The 23,341-nt window shown below is 48.9% G+C and overlaps 8 protein-coding genes across 8 annotated transcripts; 4 read left to right on the forward strand and 4 right to left on the reverse strand.

The window, feature by feature from the left end:
* Positions 1-1,534: 1,534 nt before the first annotated feature.
* N7510_006107 (amino acid permease family protein) lies at positions 1,535-3,175 on the reverse strand (the record flags this gene model as incomplete). Its single annotated transcript, XM_056978033.1, has 1 exon — positions 1,535-3,175. The coding sequence occupies one exon, from the start codon at positions 3,173-3,175 to the stop codon at positions 1,535-1,537; it is 1,641 nt and encodes a 546-aa protein (XP_056834065.1).
* Positions 3,176-4,642: 1,467 nt separating this feature from the next.
* On the forward strand, positions 4,643-6,048 carry N7510_006108 (glycosyltransferase family 69 protein; the record flags this gene model as incomplete). Its single annotated transcript, XM_056978034.1, has 3 exons — positions 4,643-5,218; positions 5,293-5,518; positions 5,633-6,048. The coding sequence occupies 3 exons, from the start codon at positions 4,643-4,645 to the stop codon at positions 6,046-6,048; spliced, it is 1,218 nt and encodes a 405-aa protein (XP_056834066.1).
* Positions 6,049-6,582: 534 nt separating this feature from the next.
* On the reverse strand, positions 6,583-8,235 carry N7510_006109 (fungal specific transcription factor domain-containing protein; the record flags this gene model as incomplete). The annotated part of the gene is made up of 1 exon (XM_056978035.1): positions 6,583-8,235. The coding sequence occupies one exon, from the start codon at positions 8,233-8,235 to the stop codon at positions 6,583-6,585; it is 1,653 nt and encodes a 550-aa protein (XP_056834067.1).
* Positions 8,236-11,013: 2,778 nt separating this feature from the next.
* On the reverse strand, positions 11,014-12,834 carry N7510_006110 (uncharacterized protein; the record flags this gene model as incomplete). Its single annotated transcript, XM_056978036.1, has 1 exon — positions 11,014-12,834. One exon carries the CDS (start codon positions 12,832-12,834, stop codon positions 11,014-11,016), a length of 1,821 nt encoding a protein of 606 aa, XP_056834068.1.
* A 1,097-nt stretch (positions 12,835-13,931) lies between these two features.
* Positions 13,932-15,494, forward strand: N7510_006111 (general substrate transporter; the record flags this gene model as incomplete). The annotated part of the gene is made up of 1 exon (XM_056978037.1): positions 13,932-15,494. One exon carries the CDS (start codon positions 13,932-13,934, stop codon positions 15,492-15,494), a length of 1,563 nt encoding a protein of 520 aa, XP_056834069.1.
* Positions 15,495-15,723: 229 nt separating this feature from the next.
* N7510_006112 (uncharacterized protein) lies at positions 15,724-16,355 on the forward strand (the record flags this gene model as incomplete). Its single annotated transcript, XM_056978038.1, has 2 exons — positions 15,724-16,030; positions 16,120-16,355. The coding sequence occupies 2 exons, from the start codon at positions 15,724-15,726 to the stop codon at positions 16,353-16,355; spliced, it is 543 nt and encodes a 180-aa protein (XP_056834070.1).
* Positions 16,356-18,774: 2,419 nt separating this feature from the next.
* Positions 18,775-19,454, forward strand: N7510_006113 (uncharacterized protein; the record flags this gene model as incomplete). Its single annotated transcript, XM_056978039.1, has 2 exons — positions 18,775-19,057; positions 19,132-19,454. 2 exons carry the CDS (start codon positions 18,775-18,777, stop codon positions 19,452-19,454), a joined length of 606 nt encoding a protein of 201 aa, XP_056834071.1.
* Positions 19,455-20,663: 1,209 nt separating this feature from the next.
* Positions 20,664-22,988, reverse strand: N7510_006114 (putative TBC domain protein; the record flags this gene model as incomplete). The annotated part of the gene is made up of 2 exons (XM_056978040.1): positions 20,664-21,730; positions 21,785-22,988. 2 exons carry the CDS (start codon positions 22,986-22,988, stop codon positions 20,664-20,666), a joined length of 2,271 nt encoding a protein of 756 aa, XP_056834072.1.
* Between the last annotated feature and the right edge of the window lie 353 nt (positions 22,989-23,341).

Here is a 23,341-nt window from a genome sequence, read left to right on the forward strand (position 1 = left end):
TAATTGTTATTGTTAGTTTTTTCTGTCGGTCCTCCTTCACGTGGCTCTTTGCGTAGTCCAAGGGCTTGGTACTGGAGCTTTGTTTCCGGTCTTAAGTTTCTTACCGTGATAGCCCATATGTGAACATCAAACAGATCATGTACAGTGCGTCTCGAAACCAGTGCCACTACCTACACTCTTTCATTGTTTCTCGAATCCTAATGCCAAGACCCACTAGTTTATTAGTAGGAATGGACCCAGGAATATCAATATTCCTGTATCAGTATAAATACAGTGACTTGCTCTAATCATAATACGTCGCTCCGTCTTGTAATTGAATTAGCGATCCAAGGCAACTACAAATTTCCATAGCAATGCAAACAAGTCAAACACCGGAGCTTGAGAGGACCCTCGAGAATCTGGCGAGGTCACACAGGCGACGGGGTTCCTTCTAGTTCAGGGAGCCACTCCTCAAAGCAGCGGACAATTGCCATCAGTTCCTTGTCGTAGATCTCGTAATTAAACTCAGCGGCAGTATATTTCTTAAAGAAGAAGAAGTCGGGCAAATTAATCCCTGTTCTGCTCGATGTCGTGAGTACGTGCCTTCTGAGCAAGCAGTTTAGACATGGCGCCGTCGTTCTCAACCTGGGCCTCTCAGTACTTGTTCCCAAGATCGTGAATGCGAGCCAGTGCATCACTGTCAGTGTTTCCGACTTCCTGCATTGATTCTGCACTTCAACTCTCCAGGATGTGGGTGTGGTGTTCCTGCAGGTCTTCGATCATCTTTAGCGGTAGAAATAGCGTTCGCCGAATTTCTTGGTGGTGAATGATGAGCTCTGGTAAGAAACTCATAACTGCTGCCACTCTCTCCGGTCTTTTATAATGCGATAGGTGTTTTTTCTCCGCAACTCTTTCTGTGGGATGTCGTGTGGACCGTCAAGTGTGCCGGGATCGAGCTCATGAAATTTAGCTGGCCTTTCGCCGTTGACAATACTTATTTAGGCATTTATCATGGTTGCAAAGCCCATCTGATCAACTACTGCATGTGGCAAGCTCAGTGCAACAACTGTGGTGTCGGTATACTTGGTAATGCTGATCGTCTGGTGGAACCACTCGAACAACTGATAGTTGGCAGAAAAAGACTTAGGCAGCTGAGATGCCAAGTCGCCTTTTTTGGTCATGTGTTTAATGCGGGCACCGAGAATAGGCAATTGATGTCGAATGAGTCGATAGTCGATCGAGGGAGTCGCGCATTGCATCTTCATCGAGGATTTCGTGTACGATCAGGAATAGGACCGAGCGAATGTTATTGATTGGTTGCAGGCTAGGCCGAATGTTATGCTCTTTCAACCCTAATCACAGAAGGAAATTGGATGTAAACTAGTCTCTTCTGCCTTTTCGCACAGTGTATTATGTTAACTGGTGTGTCTTGGCGTTGGGGCTAGAGAATCAACCGAAGAGTGTAGCTGGTCGCACCAGTTTCGAGACGTACTGTATGTGTTAAGTTTCATGAAATCTGTGATAAATACACCAGGCTATCAGTGTGAAACTGGGCTCAATCAGATTTCTTGTCACGATTCGCATTTTCTGGCTCCAGCCCAATCTGCATCTCCGGTACAGACTCTAATTGCCGAGCGTGTTCCATTTCCAGTATTGCAGCATTAGTCTGTAGGTATGTCTCCTTTCCTCGGACAAACCAGAAGAATATTGCCACTATTATCATAACGGCGAAAACGGCAATGGCATAATTCATATCTGAGGCGGTAGGTCGTGGCGAGTATGGAAAAAAGAAAAGTACCGTGGTCACAGAGCAGTAGATCAAACTGACCCAATTGATAAGCAGTCCCCAGCGGCCAAGGCGAATGCTTGCTGGTGGCAACTTGTCACGACCCACAATCACAAGAGTGAGGATCGGAATAGTATAAGATATAGTCAGCGCGATCGTACTGACACTCAATATCGCCTGCAAAACGGTCGTCGAAAACATGTAGAGAACTCCGACCAGCGAAATGATCAGTCCCTGGGCCCAAAGCGCTCGAACAGGAGCTTTCCAAGTCTTATCAATGTGAGCGAGGTAGTCACTCCATGGCAACCCCCCATCTCGAGCAAAGCCCCAGGTGAGTCGAGAAGCAGCCGTCAGCATAACTGTGCCTTGACCGAGCCCATTGAATATGAATAAAGAAATCATAGACAATGTAGCCTTTAACCCAACGGTCTGTAGCATCAATTCAACAAAAGGCAGCCCTGTTGGTGGGTTGATGACTTTGTCTGTGTTTTGAATACAAAATAGGCAGATGATCATGAAGCATATGCCAGATGTACCGCCAATGATAATCGACAGGTTGATGACCAGGGGGCCGTTCTTCCGCGGCCTCGGGAGTTCTTCAATCATATGTAGAGTCGAATCATATGCGGTCAGTCCATAAGCGCCCTGGAGAAGCCCGAGGAAGAAGACCAATCCGTCAGCCCAGCCGGTGAGATTAATCCACTTGCCAAAAGTGAAAGACGGTGGTTGGAATTTGAGGTCTGAGCGGACACCGACAGCGATGAGCAAGGCAAGGCTGAAGACAAAAAACAGGACGACGAAACAGCCGCCCACGAAGTTATTCAGCCAAGGAAGCCACCAGTCCCGACGGCACGATACCACATTGACCGAGGTGAAAAACAACGTAACACCAACATACATGAGAAACTGGACATATCCGGTATTTGCAGGAGCCCAGTCATGGTCGACAATAACCTTCATTTGCAGCAAGAATTGCCCCATGAATGCAACTTGCGATGCGGTTATCGTCCACCAACCAAATGTAGTAATCCACGCACACATGTAAGAGCAAAATCTGCCCCAAGGACCCTCCCACAATCGATAGGTCCAATATGCTTGGCCGAGAGTAGTCGGCATACTGCTGCACATTTCTCCCAATGAAAGGCCAACGCAAAGGTTACAGATACTGACTAGGCAGACCCCCCAGATGATATCAATAGGGCCCCCATTGACTAGCCCACTGGAGAGGTCCTGTGCAAAGGCTGACCATGTTCCCAGAGCACAAAATGACATAGCTAGCATGCTCCATATGTTGAACTTGCGGGATAAGGCTTGGTCATGACCCGTTGCGGCAAGATCAAGGATATCTTGAACGCTCTGGTCAATCTCTTCGAGGTCAATGTGTTTTTCCAAAAAGCGATTGGCGTCCATTGCTGTTGGCCAGAACCGTTGGTGTAGATTAAGGCAAAGGAAGTTTGTCTATTAACCACGTTTTATCCGACGTATAGCATAGAATAATCTTAAGTGTCACATTATGTGTGCACCCGGGGATTTATATATTTATAAGGCCAGCTGTAGGTCCGATATAATGGGTTTGAATATTATAGGGGTCAACAATAACTAGTCAAGGAAGACATCTCTGTCGGCCCGCCCGACAGAAGTGCATGGATCTCACGCACATCTTTTGTCGGAGTACGAACGCTCCGTAGTCGTATTTCTAGATAACCCCGCAACTTGATGGGGTTTGCGGGGGGTTAGAGGCATTGGGTGGAAAACCAGCTAAGACTTTACTTAGCGGAACAAATCAGCCTTATCAATGAACATTTCATAATGCTACAACTACAAGACAAACATTTTGTAAATGGTATGACCCAATCACAAATCCCCAATTAACCTTCACCCTTATCCAAAAAAAAAAAAAATCGCAACTATAGCCGTATCCAGTACAAGCTTCCACGCCCTATATGCACATCCTGCAAGCAGCTGTAAGTACCATTCTTCACGTAGTTCACGCAAATTGATACTCACATAGTTGTCTTTTTCATTATGTAGGCTTCGTTATTGAACTAATTTGGCCTACGCCCTGTTGGTATGGCACCGATGTCTGGTTCTTTTTTTCAATCCCAACTGGGTGCGGCGCTCGTTCAGCATTATCTCGTTCACGTTGCTTTGCCTTGTACTTTTTGAAGAGGAAAGTAGTAAGACACATGTCGTTGTTTCTTTTCCGTCTGCTGTTGAAGTGGTTGTAGATAGGGACCAATTTGGCTAACGAGGATGTGGTAGAAACACGGAAGAATATGTAAAGAATTTCAGAGTACTCAAAGTTCTGAATGTTTGAAGGATGAAATAACTCGAAGATTCGTGCAAAAAAAGGAGTCTGGCCTGCATTATATATCTTGAGTGGAGAATCATTTACTTTGTTGATATGTGCGCTTGAATAAACTTGGAAACCAGTGCGAGACACACCTTGGCTCTTTGAGGCCCCCCATTCTCAGCTGGGTATGCGGAACTCAAATAAATGCCATGATTTCTATTCTCATCACAAGAGAACGGTAGGAGGCTAACTTAATGCGGTAATACATTCGAGCTATGGTGCGGATCCACTTGGAACCAATACGAGGAGTTTTTAATACCTAGGTATCTTAGTCCAATAGAACGTAAGTGGGAACTACATGGCAAATTTTTAAACACGCAAACAACTTTTGTATGTTCAGAAGCTAGTACAATGCTCCCCAGTGTATTTATCACTCAGTCCACGAGGATCACGTGCCTTTACTTAGTCATATGGATGATCCCGCCGAGCCTCGTCCCTTGGATAAACACAGGCGCGCGGACACTTGTCACGTCCTGTTGCGCTCGGTCCACCTTTCTCTTCGACTGGCTTGAAGCCATTCCGCTATGATCAATCGCCTTATTCGGATACTTCGCCGACTGCTCCGTTCTCGCACCACCCGGTTTCTCCTGCTGACAATCGCAATATGGAATATAGCCGAAGTTCTGTTAATTCGTCATCGATTGTATAACGCCGATAATGCTCAGCCGGACCTTTCAAGGAGACATGAACGCATTTACATCGCCAGTATCCACTGGAACAATGGACCGGTCCTTCGAGATCATTGGAACGATGCTGTGGTCAAGCTAGCGGAGACAATAGGCCCAGAGAATATCTTTGTTAGTATCTTTGAGAGCGGAAGCTGGGATGACTCCAAGGCCGCTCTTTTCGAGCTAGACAGTGCGCTAGATCGCATTGGTGTACGCCGGAACATCACGGTTTCAGATGTAACACATGCAGACGAAATAGCCGCGCCCCCAGCGGAGCATGGCTGGATTGACACGCCGCGAGGACGGAAAGAATTGCGACGCATCCCATATCTTTCTCGGTTGCGGAATGTATCATTGCAACCGATGTATGACCTCTTACGTGAAGGGGTGACGTTCGATCGTATATTGTTCTTGAATGATGTGGTATTCACAGTATGCGTCTCGATCCCTCCACGCATGGTATTATCCGGACAGTTCATGAATCTAATTCGACGCAATTAATCCAGACCGACGATGTGATGACACTGTTAAACACCAACCACGGTGAGTATGCGGCGGCATGCTCGCTGGATTTTTCAAAGCCGCCACGCTATTATGACACCTTTGCATTGCGAGACTCTGATGGCCACAAGCACGTGATGCAAACATGGCCATATTTCCGATCATCAAAATCTCGTGCCGCGATGAAAAGCATGTCGCCTGTCCCCGTGAAGAGTTGCTGGAATGGCATGGGTGAGTGGTCTTCTTTGTTCTTCAAGGCCCAAACAGCTATGTTTTGCCTTGGGGCAATATCCGCCCCGCATCTGTTGAATTGAATAAGAAAACTAACATTAGCCATGTATCCAGTTGCCATGCCCGTGGGTCCATTTGTTTCCGATCCCCCTCTGGAATTTCGGGGCGTCCCAGATAATCTTGCCGCTTCTCACGTGGAGGGTTCCGAATGCTGCCTGGTACATGCGGATAACCCACTCTCGAAGAAGAAAGGTGTCTATCTCAATCCTAAAGTACGTGTTGGCTACAGTGGCCCCGCGTATTCCGCCGTCAACCCAGCACAACGATGGCTCTCTCCTCGGGAAATCTTTCTGTCTGGGTGGGAGAACCGTTTCCGGCGCCTGTTTACAACGCCTAGATTTGAAGACTGGGCAATACAACGAATCGTTTCAAAGTGGAAGTCGCAAGACAAGAGACATGAGGAGCCAGGCGAGTTTTGCTTAATTAACGAAATGCAGGTTTTGGTCTGGAATGGTTGGGCTCATGTATGATAAAACAGGTTTGAGGCAAAAATAAAAATAATTCGCCTACAGACGGCTGCCTTTCGTTCTGTAAGATTCCTGCTTATATGGATATTTGAATTCGGAGATTGTAATTCAGACGCTCTTACAACCATGACTAGTCGGAAGTAGCACAACCGTATGGGTTATGCGTACATTGCATTTTCTTTTATATGAAGGGACACTATCAGATCCACTCGTAATCTACCTAGAGAATCCGCATGTTTGCCGATCTATTCTTGTGTTTCAGTTCGATGCACAAGCCACCTTTAACAACAATAATAATCCACCAATATTCTTCAACACCCGCTAGTAATCGCCCTGGTATTGACTTCAGGGAGGCTCAGGCAATCAGGAATACGGTTTATCCGACCATGGGCTCTGTGGCTATCGCAATCAACGACTCAGGCGACTGTATACATTAGTCTCTGGGGATTGATCAGATTCGATCTCGCTTTGTCGCTACTATAAGAAAGCTGAAGGGAGACACTATTGAATTTGCTAATTTCTATATGCAATTATAGATCACCCTCCTACACCATAGAAAATACCATTGAACCAGGTATCAAATTCAAAATCGACATCCGTACCCAGATTCAAATGATCATAGGTTTCAATGTTATCTCCGACAGAATCTCCCAATACCCCGTTAAGGGGCAATTCGTCAGAAGTCGATTTCAGCGTCAAAGTCGAGAACTGTGCACAGGCGCGATTGAAATCGATCAAATTGTCGGTATTTGGGCTTGAATCTTCAGAATAAAAAATAGTGTCAATTAGCGCAACGCCTCGGTGAGCAAGCACATCGCCTTCCCGCATCGCAAGTCGAGACCGTGCCGCGGTTATGGCTGCCTTGTAGGTTTCAGTGGTAGTGGTTGGGGTATCTGAATTTGCATTCAACTCAAAGCAGAGAATAACCGCTGCAGTGATACAAAATGCCGTGTGAGTCCAAATCGAAGGATTATCATCTTCTGTTAGCTTTGCGTGTTCGCGCAGTATTGTTGTTGCGGCTGCCACGCAGGTACGTCTTGTATAGCTATACAACCGCGAAACAAAAGCGTGGAACAGGAAAGGGCGATGGACCATGATGATCTTCTCGGCCGTCGTAATTGCAAAACTTCTTCGAGCTATTGGTAACCACGGCACTTGCGCGTCTTTCTCCCTATCCGGCCGGAGGAGAAACGATGGTATGTCTTTCACAATAGCCTTCATCTTTTGATCAGTTCTCATGACATGAAGGTACTGTTCTTGGAGTGGCTTTCGCTGTCGCATCGGACCCAGTCCATCGGCTAGCTCTGGCATCAAAGCCGCTAGATTTGCCAGAACGCGGGCAAACGAACTGACTGTTGGAATATTTGTTGGCATTCCCAGTAGATCATGGTCATCTGCATTCAGTGGAATACCTGTTGAGAAATGGGCTGGAGAAATGCTGTATGTATCAGTGAAAGGAATGGCAAAATGGTCTTGGATGACCATTTGACACCAGACTCTCTTGCCGACCTCGCGCTCCACTCGCTCAGCCCACTGTTCTTCTGTTTGTGCTGATGAATTTATATGGTCCTTAATCTTGTGGACGCCGAGACATTCGGCGATGCGGACAGCGGCGTTGAACAAAGTTGCGTTAAGCTGACTCAAACCAAGGATATGAGCTGCCTCGGTTGAGATGACAATGGCTTGCAGGGCGTGGAATGAGATATTTTGAAGAAAGTCAGAGCTGTACAGAACTTGGACCATGCTGAAAAACAGTGCTCTAGAAGATTGCAAAGCCTGGGAATTGAGACCAAGGGAATCTTTCACTTGTTCGCTATTTTGAATCGAGCAAATCGTAGACGACAAGACCGAGAGATAAAGTCCTATCCACAGAGGGTGATCGCATCTCCCGCTAGCCCAGAATACTTGGCACTGCTCTAGAAAGGTTGGGCCATGGAGGCAGTTGTGATGCCATCCGAGATGGCAGATGTGGAATCGCACCAATTTCTCCGCAACTGCGGTGTCCGGGACTTGGGCAATTGACATTAGAGCAGACCCCCAAAACTGAAACGACTGGCTGTTCAAGGATAAGAATGGTTCACCATGCCGCTGATAAGGGCATGCACATTTCCTATGAGGAAAGCAGTCGACGGAATTTCGGCCCCATGCAAGATGCTCAATAGCGGTTGGCAGGGACAAATTTGGTTCCATTGAAGCGGCATTTTTCGAATCAAATCGTATCGGTTTTCTCCCACGTGTTGTGGATGAGCTTCGTTCTGGAGATGTCTCGAGGCTCTCTGGTTGCAATAGATCAATACCAGAATGCAGTTGAGAAATCCGATCTTTCAATCTTAGAATGGTCGAATGCGATGATTCGAGCGGAGACTCTTCTAGCTCCGCCACGATGGAGCGTAGAAACCCAATCTCAGCTTCATTTTGCGAGGCTTTTTTGCGAATTTGTACTACCTCCCTTGAACAATGAAGATTCCGCTGTCGGCACCTTGAGCAAGGAATCTTTTTGTCGCATTTTCTTTTCTGCTTTGAACATTCTGCGGAAATGTCAACAGAGTTTCTTTCTCATGTGATCATCGGTCTTACCTAGGCAGGCAAGTGGTTGACGCTGTGAGACCCGCATCTTGACGGCGACCGCGCGAGATGAGCAGGTGGGTTGATGTTTAAAGTCGCGGCGCGATCAATTCTTGCTGATTACCTAATGACACGCAAAGCTTAATTGCGGAGCCCCGAATTTCCGAAATGCGGGCGACTTTGTGAACTCGGCCGCTGCCGAGTTAAGAATATAAAAGAAATGCGGATGGCTACTTTTCAACCACATTTTTCTTTTCTGCTATTGTTACAACGCTGTTCTGACCCTTCAGATCACTTTAGAGAATGATTTATCATATATAATATCCTCCAACGTTGTCTTTTCTCGCAGTTACCTCTTCGGGACAAGTCCCACATCCTCACCCATTTAATTATTGATTGAGACACAAATTTCAAGGTCAGTGTAACACAGAAACTCCTTGCTGTTTAACACCAATCCAGGAATTAACGAGCAATGCCTAGATCATGTATATCGCCAAGTCAGACAGTCTCGTGCAAGAGAGCCTCATTCTCTCTGCGCGATCATCAAGCTCAGCTTCCAATTCTGGTCTTTCCCAACCAGAAAAGATCACGCTCTATGTTGTCGCGGCATTAGCAGCAGTCGCGGCTGTGGTAGGCCTCATAATAGCAGTTTTCCGTTCACGTTATCAGGGATCTCTGCTTCGCAGTCCTGTGTTGGTCAAACAAAGTCGAGCACGGGGTATTTCCCGATCAATGTTAGACACGCTTCCCACCATCCAATACGATGATACCAACGATACGCCTCCAAGCAGCCAGAAGACCAGCTTTGAGGGATTCGAAAAGCCTGCAGAGACTGGACATGAATTCTCTCAGCAAATTGCTACTAAATGCAACGGGAAACCGTCTGTGACGATTGAGACATGCCATTCGATTTGCCCCATTTGCACTGATGATTTTGAGAAAAACCAATACTTGCGCGTTTTGCCCTGTGGTCACCAGTTTCACAAGGAGTGTGTCGATTACTGGTTGCTCAGAGTGTCGGGTACTTGTCCTGTGTGGTATGTTTACCTTCAGCTTTGACAATACTCATGCGACATGGATTTTGTTAACTCTTCTCGATAGCCGTGTGGACCTCAACCCTTGTGAAGAGACAAATAAGAGCGAGAAAGGTGACCTTTCGCTAGATCTTGAGGCAGCATCATATATCCAATGCCCCAGCTCTGTACATCAGATTCCATGGAGGGGCAATTAACATTATGTGCAAATCTGGATTCTCTATATCTTAGCCTGTAGATCTTGGCTTACCTGTGAGCCATGGTAACGGCGACCTATTTGCGTGTTTGCAGTCCACCGTCATTCCATTTCGAACGCATACCTAACAAAAAGCTATAAGCACGCCTCAGTTAGAATTGCTATCATAAGGGATCGATGTTTTCGAACATGTATACCGCCATATACACAGGATAATGTCAGTCAGTGGTGCCTTTCCTATTAGGACTGAGACCGCTTTCATGGGGACAATCGTGCTTAGTCGGGATTCTTAATAGTGCACCCCATGAATACACACACGCGCGCTCTCACAGCTTATGCTAGTCCCGTGAGAGATGACAGCAGCATCATGTAGTATTAGAAGCGCTGAACGCAACCGAAAACAGTAGTAATATGAGCCTTATTCTTCACCGTTCACTTGTGAATGTGTCTGAATTTTCAACGTGTAGAGGCTCCGTCATTCTCTCTTATATGTGAACATCAGAAACCATTCATTCGTCAATCCTTCAAGATATGAACATCTGCACCGATGAACCAGATGCAGCTCTTATATCCAGTTTGTTAAGATAAGGTCAGGAGTCTCTTTTCCGTTCAATCACTAGCCAATTATTTTATGTCAAGTATAATGTTATAGCCATAGCGCAAAAGTCTAGTCACACTCTCTGGTTATGAAAAATCTATCCATTTTACCGACCTACATTGAAAATATTTATCTAACATTCTATTTGGTTTCATTAGATATTTTAGTTCTAAACTCCGTACATTAATTAATTAATTATCACTCACTTTATCTATTTGACCCCAAATGCCTAGGATAATAACCCTTTCCGCGCTTAATAGCTACAATTCGTCTCGGAACTACGCAGCTTATTAAAATTATGGAGAAAGTGGCGCTAATCGCAGGCATGCATATAAGAGCGATTGTTTTGTTGCTATTTCGTCGGACTCAAGATAGAGATTTATTTAATTGTTATCGCGCCTCTGTGTTGACACCTATGGTGTTCCATCTTCGACTGTTCGGCCTAACTTACCTTTTGGACCAGGATTTAGGTAAGCTCAGCAAAACTATCCAGAACTCCCGATACAGCTTTCGCATCATGTACACGACGCATCTGTCGGTCAATGTCAACGTTGATTTTCCATGAACGTCCTCCACTAGGAATCAGAGCTCTTCTCGAACACGAGCAGCGACAGGGCTCGGATGGGCAGCGAAAAATCGACAGACAGCTTGCCTTTCTTCGACACGTTCATGGACTTGGGGGCACCGAGCGTCATGAGCTTGCCGGCTTTGACTAACTCGTTGTACTGCTTTGAAGTCGGTTTCTGGGGAGAGCCCATGGAGACCCACTTGGCGTAAGAATTGCTGTGGTCGTCATCCACGCGGTAGTGGGTTGCTGTCACCTTGCCCTGGTTGTTGTTCGCGAAGTTGGCAGGGAGACCCTCGACATCCACAGAGACCTTGGCATCGGGGAAGTTCAGATTGTTGTCGTGGTAGTGCCACACAAACACATAGAGCGCCTGCGCATCCTTGTCAAAAGTGGCGAGGGAGCCGACGTCGGTCCGTTTGCCCTTGATGCCGTCCTTGAGCACCACGTCCAGAGGGACCTGCCCAGAGCTCTCGGCCTTGATGCGGTCGCCGCTCAGCATACTCCACATGCGGTGGAAGTTGAGAACCGGCTTGTCGATGCCCTGGGTGCTCAATACCCGAAAGCCGTCGAAGTAGCCCGTCTCATTGGGTAGAATAGCGTTCTTCTCATACTCAAAGGCCCAGGTCAGCGCTCCCTGGAGATTGACGCCACGACTGGCAGCCAGGTCCATGGCGCGGGTGAAGGATGCGGCGGAGTAGGCGCCGTAAAGAAGGCCGTTCCGGTAACCATAGGCGGCCGAAGTGCACGCCGCACAGCCGTCGGGATCATATTCGCTCATGAAGATGGGCTTGGCTTTGTATTGAGGGAAGGATGCAACGACGCCGAAGGCCTCGTCGATCTGTTGCAGCTGGGGAGACATGTTCATCTGGATATAGCCGTCACTGCCGGTGAGATTGATGAAGAGAGGCGAGCCTTTGGCGTGGAATGAGACGAAATCAAGGGCCGTTCCCTTGCTGCCGGTTGCATAATTGGTGCCGTTAGCGCAATGCTCAAGGAAGTCGCTGAGATAGGATCCGGCAGCACCACCAGCAACCTCGGGGCCACCGATGCGAGCGGTGGGCAGAGCTTTGAGGACCGAGTTGACTGCATAATCGTGAAGCTTGTAGAATCCCTGGGTCGTGCCGTTCCAGTCTGTTCTCGGGTCAGTAGGCCCACTTGACTGGTTCATGGGGATAGAGAAGGGAAGAGAGAGGACTTGCCACACAAACGTACATTGAATATTTGGCTCGTTCCAAACCTCGAAGTACCATTTATTGACCTCGTTCGCGCCATAGCGACCGACAAGGTGCTTGACTAGCTTGTATATCAGTTCACCCCAGCGCTCATAGCTTTTAGGGGGATGCGACCATCCGGTGTAGATACTGTCGGGACCAGAAGCAGGGTTGAAGTTGAAGAAGTAGGGGTTAGGGTCGACTGCCAGCGCTTTAGGAGAGAAACCAAGCTCAAGATATGGCTTGACGTTGGCAGCCAGGTAGTGGTCAAAGATCTCGTCGATAATGGTGAAGTTATAGATGGGATTACCGTTGTCATCCAACGTGTAAGCGTTGGTGCTTCCCCACTTCAGGCCTGGAACGCCGACGAGGCCGGGCTCGCCAGTCGTTAGGAGGTTATGAGTCCGGAAAAAGGTTTGATCCTTGCCAAGGTCACCAAGCTCTTTGAGAAGTGCAGAACCATGAGGGTAGTAGGCGTAGTTGGGCTCATCGCAACCGTAGAAGCGGTGGATAGGAGTCCAAGTGCCCAGACTGAAGGAGGCGTCAACCGAGACGGAGACCTGACGCCCCATTACGGTAGCCACCAGGCTTGTCACGGCCAGAAGACTCAGGACCATGGTTGGGGGGATTGAATGCAACGGAGCTCAGCACGAGGTGTTGAAAGGTGACTGACTACTTTGATAGTTTGTCAACTCAGGTCAGGTCAATGGTCGTTCCGAGAATCATAGGGCAGGGAACTCCTGGCAAGTCGGGACATAGTCTGAATTTAATAAGATTTGATCAGGCGTCGTCTACCTTGGAGAGCGGGTATATTCAGGCTCAACTCAAGTCGTCCATCCTCATTACCTCATTACCTGCAATTCCTTGCCCCAATTGACGAACCCAGTGAGAGACTCAAGAAAGCTCCGACGGCAACGTTGAGGGGCGCGCGGGGTCCGGTACCGACCGCGACAGCGGCTAAAATGGAAAGGATCAAGGGCATGGAGCCAGAGAGGCCGCCTACAAGAAAATGTGATGAATAACCGGCATTCCCTGACGGTAACAATCTGTGATTCGACGTCTCCTCCACCAGAGGTTGCTTTACTCCCCCCACATGTCCCTCTGTAAAATCTTAGTGGCCCATTACCTGATCAAATGCTGATCAACTGCCAGTTCGCTCAAACGAAGTTGCATCGTAACTCGACAATCTGCGCCTCAAATGTCGGAGTTACTCCGGGCCTAAGATGCGAAATGACCTTCTCTGCGTGTGACTAAATACTTTCTGGTCATGTTAGGTTTGTCTTGCAGATGGCGTCGGCGCATTGCCGAAGGCTAAGAGTTAGCGTCCGGCGGGGTATTGCAGCCATGAGAAAAGGATGTCAAGCCCTTTTCAGAGAGGGCGGCGCTGCACCAGTGATTGTCTGGGCGGCGCACAGTGGACCATCCGCGCTACACTCCATTGAGAATACAACGGATATCGGTTATCCTGCGATCAATCGGCAAGCCGCCGAGTGAGCCATAAACCGGGACGACGATAGCCCCGCATCCCCAGTATTCCCAAGTGAAAGCCCGGGGAAAGAATCTTGACTGGTTAACCCTTGCCTCCGCATGTATAACACCTCAAAAGCGGAGGATTTCTTACTCGAAATACTCTCTCATGCTTTGGATCTCGAGCATCATTCTTTGAAGATCATACGCAAGTTAACTTTTACCCCCTACCTACTTTTGGATCAAAATGAAGCCAGGAATCTACCAATTTCTGATAGGCTGCTTTGCCTCGCTCGGATCGTTACTATTTGGCTACGATCTAGGCGTCATCGCTGAAGCTGTAGCGTCAAGTTCGTTTAAGGCACAATTTCTTCAGTCTAGTACCAATGCCCGCAGTGGCACAGTGGTTGCCCTATTCACTGGAGGGTGTTTTGTTGGTGCTTTCGCAGCAGGGTTCGCAGATCGTCTGGGTCGCCGCGGCACGATCCTACTTGCATGCGGAATTTTCATAATAGGTGGAATTATTCAGACTGCAGGAGTTGTCATATCGATGTTGTACATAGGCAGGCTCCTCGCAGGAATCGGTGTTGGTCTTCTGACGGTTGGTCTTTTGATCTCCTCCTCATTCCAGGTCTTAGCTCATGTTTACAATATGCAGATGATTGTTCCCTTATATCAAGCAGAGATTAGTCACCGGCGTATTAGAGGGAGAGTCACCAGCCTCCAACAGCTCTTTGATGCGGTGGGGCAAATATTTGCAACTTGGATCAGCTATGGTTGCTATTCCGCCTGGGACAAGAAGGGAAGCAGTGCAGAGTGGCGTGTCCCTCTTGGAATTCAGATTGTCCCAGCAATCTTGCTTGCTACCTTCGTGTACATGATTCCCGAAAGCCCACGGTGGCTCTGTGACCATGACCAATGGGAAAAAGGGCTGGCAACTCTAGCGCAGCTCCACGCGCATGGAAATATTCATGATCCGTATGTAATCGCTGAGTATAACCTCATTGAGGCGCAGATCCGACAGGAGCATACGCAGAAACGGAAGACGTATTTCGATCTTTTCAAAGGATGGCCCAATATTCGACGCACCATCTTGGTCATGGCTGCACAAGCCAGCGCTCAAATGACAGGAGTCAGCGCCATCCGATATTTTTCGCCTGAGATATTCGCGCAGATCGGCATCCAAACATCCACCACACTGCTTCTAACTGGTGTCCAGGCTATTATCTCTTTCTTGGGTACCTCGGTTTGCATTATGGTCATTGATTCAATCGGACGACGACCGTTACAGATAGGGGGAAATTTGCTCATGGCAGTTACATTCGCGGTCAACTGCGCGCTCATAAAAGTGTTTCCTCCTACATCAACAAGCACAGCAGCACATTGGACCTTTATCGTCATGACATGGTTCTTCAGTTTTATTTTCTTCGTCACTAGTGGCCCCCTGTCGTGGGCGTTGCCAGTCGAATTCTTCGGCACTGCTATGCGCTCCAAAGGCGTGGCAGTTGGTGCAATGACATCCTTCGCCTTCAATACTATGATAGGGCAGGTTACGCCAATTGCTATATCAACCATTGGCTGGCGATATTACCTTATCTTCATTATTACAAACATCACTAACGCCATATTCTTCTGGGCCTTTCTCCCGGAAACTAAGGTTCTCAACTTGGAGGATATGGACGAGTTGTTTCTTAACACACCTCTGTTTGTCCCAGGCACCCACTGGACTCCCTCATCCCATGTAGATGTTGATGCCGAGATGATTGCCGTGGGTAAAAGGGGCTCTTCTGAGGCTGCTATTCACAAATAATTGGATAATTGGAGTGGGAAACTGAAGAACAAAAATAATAAGTCGACATGTATATGGCTAGAATAAACGAAAATGTTCTTCCACTTAGAAGGACGTTATGGTGTCTCTCAGAGAAAATGTCTGAAAGAGCGGGCGTGTTTGTTCGTATTCGACATTTCGCTCTACTAAACAATGACTTGCGGGTTGGATCCGCTGTCAACCATCCCGTTGGCGACCACAGTTTGACAGAATGCACTACGTCACCGATCGGGACCCGGTTACGCCGGAACGCTTGTGTCGCGCCTTGTATTCCCTTGCAAATTTTTGTTCTCGAACCTCTTATCACAAGTTCAAAATGAAAGTCATCATCACTGGCGCTACAGGCTTCGTGGGTAGCGCGGTAGTGCGCCAATGCATTAAAAACCCCGTCATCACAAGCGCGTTGATTCTGACGCGGAAGCCTCTAGAAAGAGACATCTCTGAAAATCCAAAAATAACTGTTATCATTCACGAAAATTTGGGAAGCTATCCAGCCGAGCTCTTAACACAGCTTAGCGGTGCGGAAGGCTGCATATGGTGCGCCAATACTAAAAGTCACTGGTCTTTCAAATACTAATAGAGGTGAACAGGACGGTCGGGGGGCCAGCTTTCCGTTTTCCTGACCTAGAAACGTGCCAAAAGGTACACGACTTCACACTTACTGCTGCAAATGCCTTTGTGAATACCTTGGCCCCGGCACTCAACGGGAAGAAGTTCAAATTTGTCTTTTGTAGCGGAGCTTGGGCAGAATGGGATCAGAAGAAGCCCTTGTGGTTCATGAAGGACACTAGAAGGATTAAGGTTGGCGCATCCAAAAACTTACCATCGTACGCTGAGATTTAGGGCTGATAACAATTCAGGGTTACATCGAGAAGCACTTGTCTGACATTGCAGACAAGGAAAGGGACGTATTCGAGGTCTCTTCCGTCCGGCCAGGCTTGATCTTATCCTCTAACCCTAATTTACTGATGAAGCTGTGTGGGATGGTATTTTCCTCGATCGAAGACGACCATCTCGCAAGAGTTATGGTCAAGGTACTTCTGGACGAAAGTTCTGAGAGAGTCATTGAAAATGACCAATTGCTGAGGATGTGAAGAGACGCTAGTCGATCTACACTAATAGGGATGCCTGTATCTAACCCACCCTGTGTTCCGGGAGCTGATCCGGCAGTGTTACCATCATTTAGACTACGCTCTGTATGAAATTTAAATCTTTTGATCGGGATGTATCTACTCGTTAATACCATATCTGGTGTTTTGTTAGTTGATCAAGGTTACTGTTGCTTTGAAGCGCCCGCGCAATTGATCCCATCCTCTCTTCTAGAGATTGAAGGGCAAGTCCAAATAAGATAGTGTTCTCGTTACTGGCACTGTCTTGATTTATGTAGTTCGTTGATACTAATTACAATTTCGAGATATTTCTCGGCTCTAGATTTGTCCATTCCTTTACGTCACGGAAATCCATGACGGTGTTAGGGCCCCCGAATCTTCCCAACGTGTTGTTCCAGTTCTTGTTCACTGCAGATTCAGGGTCCCATTTAATAGCCGCATGGATATTCGGGGGAACCTTATTATCCATCGTGTCTACAATGAGACCCCCAATTAATGGGAGATACTTGAAGCCTAGAAGAAATATTTCCATTAACCATAGACAACAGCGGACTGAATTGAGAATTTCACTGCTCACCTCTACCAGAAGCACCGCAGCCGAGAATAAGAGAAGGGTGTGATAGGTAGCGGTCAATTGTAAACCCGCGATTAGTGGTATCAGCACACCAGCAAATTCTTCCGAAACTGAATCAAAGGTCTGCCAATTGTGGCATAGTCTCCCTAAGCAGTTGCCTGAGAGAACCCGTCAAATCTAATCTCTGTCTTTCACCGCCAATCCACAAATTGTGTCCGAGAATGCTCCATCTCGGTGGCACTAGTGAACGGATCCAGAACCTTTGGAGCTTAGGTCCAACGCGCTCCAGTGGATCAGCACGGGGAGTATCGTAGAGGGCGACTGAAGTCCGAGTTAGGTATCGAAGCCACCGTTTGCTGGCTACTCGACAGATCAGGAAAATTGTTGGATTGAAGGAGGTCAGGCTCAGAAAATTGATCTGAATAATAGGATGCTTGGGACTGAGACGTATTAAGCGGTTCTAACTTCCGGGGACAGGCTAAAAAGTAGCGACCTCGACGTGTAGGAAAAAGAAATTATGGATATAATACCTACTAAACTACATGCTGATTGGATATCCACGGAAGTGCAGTTATTCTTAGGTCAACTGCACGGAACCAAAGCTACCCGCAAAAGGTCGAGGGAAAACTCCCCGTCTCCCCAAGATCAATGAATACGTAAAAATCCTTGAATATTCTGTGGGAGAACGGTATTGAAGAATAGGGGTACGTAAAACAGGCATTCTACTATCTTCTGATGCCCCTTTAATAGATCCGAGTAGAACATTAGAGGCAGATTCTTGTGGTTTTGGCTTTCCTCAAGATGTAATTATTCTGTATACACTAGTACTTAATGCAGCCAATAGTTCCACTCTGGAGGTCACGAGATGTCTGATTTTGAAGCCATCGAGATTATCCTGTTTATGTCCGGATCCTTGGTCGTCTGATTATTTGATCGACACGACTGTGAGCGGCATCGTGCGATCGGGGAGAGTGAAGATCCGGGTGCCCACCAAGAATTGCGTGTCTGGTTAAGATCTGCATGCAGATCTCACGGTCTTTCAGGCCGACTAGCCGAAGGGGGGAAAAGGTCGACTTAAATCACCCATTTTGTAAGACATTCGCTGTGTACCTAGTACTTACGTAGTACCCTATCTCGTGAAGCAAGCTGTTGTCATCATCGGCCGCTCTAGAGAAATCATGGGAATTATGGTTTCTTCACGGACTACTTGGACCCGCAACGTCATAGCAGTGGGTAACTGTTTGCACTGGAGTGAGACACAGCCATAACAGGACCAATTGTCTAACAGTTAAAGGCCCCGCCTAACAAAACTCTAAGGCGGGGTACGGGGCCAATTTCTTGAACAGGAAATCACCTAATGTTTTGTCAGCTTAATGTCTCACAACCATGTAACCGGGCACAACCAGACGATAGCTTCAAATTCGCCAAAGTAGTAGTATAAAGGGACCATCTCACCTCGCCAAGTCACTCGTTCTTGCTCCAAGCCAGATAATCCACTTCTTTGTCAGCGATCAACTCCACCATAACAAACACCCCTTTTTATCATTTCTACCATTATTCTCTCGCAATCACCGCAAAGATGAAGGTCGCCGCCGCTCTGTCTTCCCTGGCGCTTATTCACGCCGCCGCCGCCCAGACTATCCAGTCGAAGCCTTTCGAGCTAGTGATTCAGTCTTCCAACACATCGATCCACGGCAAGAAGCTGCTCGCGTCGTGCCATGAAGGCGCCGCTATTGAATCGCTCTGCATTACCGGCACCGCCAGCTCCCAATTCTTCCTCAACACCACTAAGGGAGAAACTGCGCCGGTCAAGGGCTATACGACCGATGGCAGCCTGATCTGGAACTTGCCCGTTGGAAACGGTACATGCAGACCCCCTTCGAGTGCTACGTGCATTTACTATGGAGAGCATCACTGACATCTGTTTGGTTTGCAGAACCCACTGACGAGTCCGAGCCCATGAGCTTCTACGTCGACCCATCCACCAACGTTGCCCTGCCTCTGTTTGAGCCCGGCTACCAAACCCAGAACGTGGCGTTCGAACAGTCGACCGGTGCAATGGCCATCTTCAGCTACCTCGATGACACTGTGACCCCTCCCACGGGTGGCACTCCCAAGGTTCTGAAGAACTGGTATGTCTGCGAGTACTACTACACTGGATATGTGTACCACACCTTGAACTGGGTCTTGGGTGATGCCTCCGCCAAGCCCCAGAACCCTAGCTGCGTCAAGGTCCAGGTCCACCGCAAATTTGTTTAGATCATCTAGTGTGTTGAGGACTGGGGTGGTTGGATGAAGAGCGGTCCAGAGAGCCACTAATGAAGGAAGCGTCACGGCTTGAGTTGGGATTGTGTGTGTACAAATATCTAATTTTCCTCTTGTATGGAAAACGACTACAAGAAATGTGCAACTACTTGCGAGAACAATTTTCACACTTGGTTCATTGTTTGCATTGATAGTTAGCTTCCCGGATTGGGACGACAGGCTTGAGGCGGATAGTCAACATGATGCTTATACTTCTGTTGAAAATCTAAGCCACGTCTCTGTGCCTGATAAACGACAAAATTCAAAAGCTGTTGAGAATTACTCCTGCAGTAGCAACTGCCCAGGGTACACATTAACGCAACCGTACAAGCATAACTCGAGAGCCAGAATAGAGCCAGGTAGAATTTGTGATCATGTTCCATTTCGAAAGTCCACTAATTAGAGGCATGGGGACCATAGACGCTGGCCTCATCAGGTCATCATTTCTTGGATCCCTTCCCAGGTCTTCGGCTTGTTGTCACGGCAATAGTTCCTTCACATCACTTGCTCAAATCTTGTCGCATCTCACATAATGTAACTCCACCTGCAAGTGTCATCACAGATGTAATATCCGTAGAGGTTGCTGTACGTTCAGCTCTACAACAGCGTCCCGGTCAACGGCAGGTATTCCATCTCTATCTGTGCCAACATCTCCCTGGAAGAGAAATGAATCCCGTCTGGATTGTTTAAAGTCGCGCTCCAACTTTCTAGGTAGGGCTTTTATGGTCGGATGTACAACTGGAGGCGCACAGCAGCCTATGTAGACATCTCAACCAAGATCAAAAATAGCGCAAATGGTAGCAAGAAGGCGTTGATTGCTGCCTACTAAGAGTGAGAGTAACAGGCTTGGCAAAGGAAGAGACACATCAGGATGTGAGAGGTAAGAATACACGTTGTCGGAGAGGTACGTAGGAACAGAAAGGACAAAGGGGGTAAAATAGAGCATGCAGGTCAAAACAAGACATGAGCATTGAGGGATCTATCAGATTCGATGTATAACGCTGAACGATCAGCTAACAAAAGTGGCCGAGTAACGGGGGGTGTATAAAGCGAGTGAGGGTAGCCCAGGGCGGATTCGACGCATAAAGGGCCGAGACCGAGGAAGCGAGAGAAACCTGAGTAACTAGTGCCGGGGGGAGAACAAAGTAAGATGATGGGTTCAGGTTACTTTTGCCTGACCTTGCCCGCTTCCCGCACCTCAAGCATAAATCCATCCTCATCGCCCGCAGCAGTAAGAATCCAGTAATCACCGACGCCGGGGTTAACAACCTGGCCACCACCGAAACCCGCCGCGGCGGGGGCACTGTGGCGCTCCTTCGGTTTTTGGGTATTAGTGCCGAGTTGACGGGGGCCCCAGCCGAGGATATCGCGGACAGCCGCGCGAGACTGGTCATCCGGCTGTTGGAACGAAAACAGCTGGGCCTGGAGACAGCCCATGAGAGCAACGGCGGAGCGGATCATGATGCGGTCGCCTTCGAAGACCCAGCAGTCCCAGACGCGGGAGATGCGTTCGAGGTCTAAGCCGTTGGTTAAGAGGGAGCGGAAGATGGGTTCCCAGATTTCCTCGTCGGATAGGTGCAGTGTCTCGAGGAGGTGGACGGATAGTCGGTTGAATTTGTATCGTAGTGTGTCCGAGGCCAATTGGTATGTGCGTGCCATTGCGCCGCGGTCCCATGTTAGAAAGGCTACTGGGAGCGGGCGGTTTAGGGCGTTTGCCATGGCAAGGAAGGCAGAGGCTGGGGTGGGGAATTGGAGGACGAGCAGAGCGGCGACTGTGTGAAGGCCGTGTATGTATCCCACGTCGCTGCGGTACATGGAATACGCCTGCAGAACATCAACAAGGGTTTCTCGGAGTGGTCCGCCTTCTTGGAAGAGGTTCAGGTCCGGAAACGCCTTGGAGACGTCTGCCTGGATCGCATCAAAGGATTCGAGAATTCGTTTGCTGTTCTCAGTAGGCTCTGCGTCGGTCTTGGCCTGAAAGCCCTTGGCACGCTGTAGTGCTTTGATGAACGTCTCTTCGGTCAATTCCAGTTCGTTGCCCAGGGCGCGCTTCCAGATGGCTCCACGATTTCGGGGAGGAATCCCACGCCACCACAGCTCTCGAGTGCGAGGCTCACGCAAGGCTCGGTCCCAGTTGGGAAACACATGCTCATCCCAGATGTTCTGAAGGGCATTCCGCGTGCTGTCCTTCTCACACTGTGCGGATGCGGCTCGGGAAGCTCTGCGTTTTTCTGCAGGTGACGGTCAGACAAAAGATAGCACAAGATTTATGACAGGCAACTCACCAGCTTCGCGCGACTGCGCCATCATTTGCTTGTACTCCTTCAAATGTTTCTTTTCTTCATTCTGGTCTTTGGGAGGCAACCAGCTAGGACGCGTCCGCGTCAACACCTTCTCCTTTTCCTTGCTAATAGGCAGCGGGTCAATCATGATGTTGGACTTCTGCACCGGCGGGAGTTCGATCGGGCCGTTTGCATCCTGCTGCGAATCGGAGCTCGACTTTCGCGAGGACACACCACTCTGTACGGACTCTTCGCGCTTGCGGTCGTTCTCGTCCGCGTGATATTCCAAAGCCTCGGTAATGATCTTCGCTTCTTCCGACAGATCTGACAAGTAACTGTTGTACGAGTAGGCGCGGGGGTTGCGCGGTGAGATTTGTCCACGCTCCGGCCCGGCGGAGCTCGACCGCTGTGCTGGGCGCCTCATGCGGGCTGCTTTGGAGGCATTTTGCGACGATTGTGACCTTTTATTTTCCACTGTATGCCCAAAGGGCAGCGGGCGCCGGCCTGGGCTGCGACCATTCGGGCTGGGATTGCGGGACGGAGGGCGCTCCTGTACTGGCCGGGGAGAGATTGGCACGTTCCACAGACTTGCATCATCCGGGAGGTCGTCATCTGAATCATGATATTCCTCCTCCAAGTCACGAAGGGACTTGCGATTCGGTTGCCAGGGTTGTTTCGAAACGGGGACTCGCGCAGACAGAGGAGACAATGCCAGACTGGTCGTCGAAGCTGAGCGACTGGACAATGGCCGCAATGGTGAAGTGGATCGTGACCGGCGGGGCTGGATCGGGGTGAGGTTGGGCGAATTGACGGTGCTAGTTGAGTCCCCTCTGTTCCTGGTCTTCGTGCCCAGGGAGCCCGAGGACTGAGGCGTCTTGGCTGCCGCGTTGATCTGACTATGCATAGATGGGTAGGGCCTCCGGGGCTTTGGCGTAGCAGTCAAATCGCGCGTTGTCGCGGACGGACTTTTGCTGACCATTCTGGCGGTGGACGAGCGCGCGATCACGCCCGCCCGGCCATAAGGGGTCGCTTGGTTCACGTCGGGAAGCTCGGCATCGTCCCCCAAGCCGATCTCCTCGAAATTGGAAACATCCGTGAAGACGCTGTCGGGCTCGTCTATCTGGGAGGAGTGGAAGGATGACGATTTTGAGGACTTGGACCCCGACAACTCGGGCGGGGAGTTGGGCGACGGGGAAACGGTGGTCATGATCTCATGAGGTTTCGGTTTTTTCCAGACACAAAATTCCTCCACAGAGACAATCTTCTCATCGGCGTTCCATACACAAGGGACGGAGATCGAAGGGGCGGACAAAAAAACGCAAACCACGGGGCGGTCCCGGAAGGGGTTTGGAGATCACACGCAAGGATCGGTCGAGCGTGGGAGAAATTGGGGGGCGTTCGGTGAAAAGGCACGGGGGTTTTAGCCCTGCAGGCCCCTCGCTGGAAGAATGCTGAATTGAAGAAGTAGATTGCAGGCCCAGCTGCAGCCTGATGGTGGCCAGATCAGGTCTAGGTTTTGTCGCAGAATCAGGAGGCCGCACGGCAGGCAGTGTACTGGGG

Source organism: Penicillium lagena, assembly GCF_028827675.1.
Source record: "Penicillium lagena strain IBT 129212 chromosome Unknown utg000003l_segment0_segment0, whole genome shotgun sequence".
Taxonomy (NCBI): Eukaryota; Fungi; Ascomycota; class Eurotiomycetes; order Eurotiales; family Aspergillaceae; genus Penicillium; species Penicillium lagena.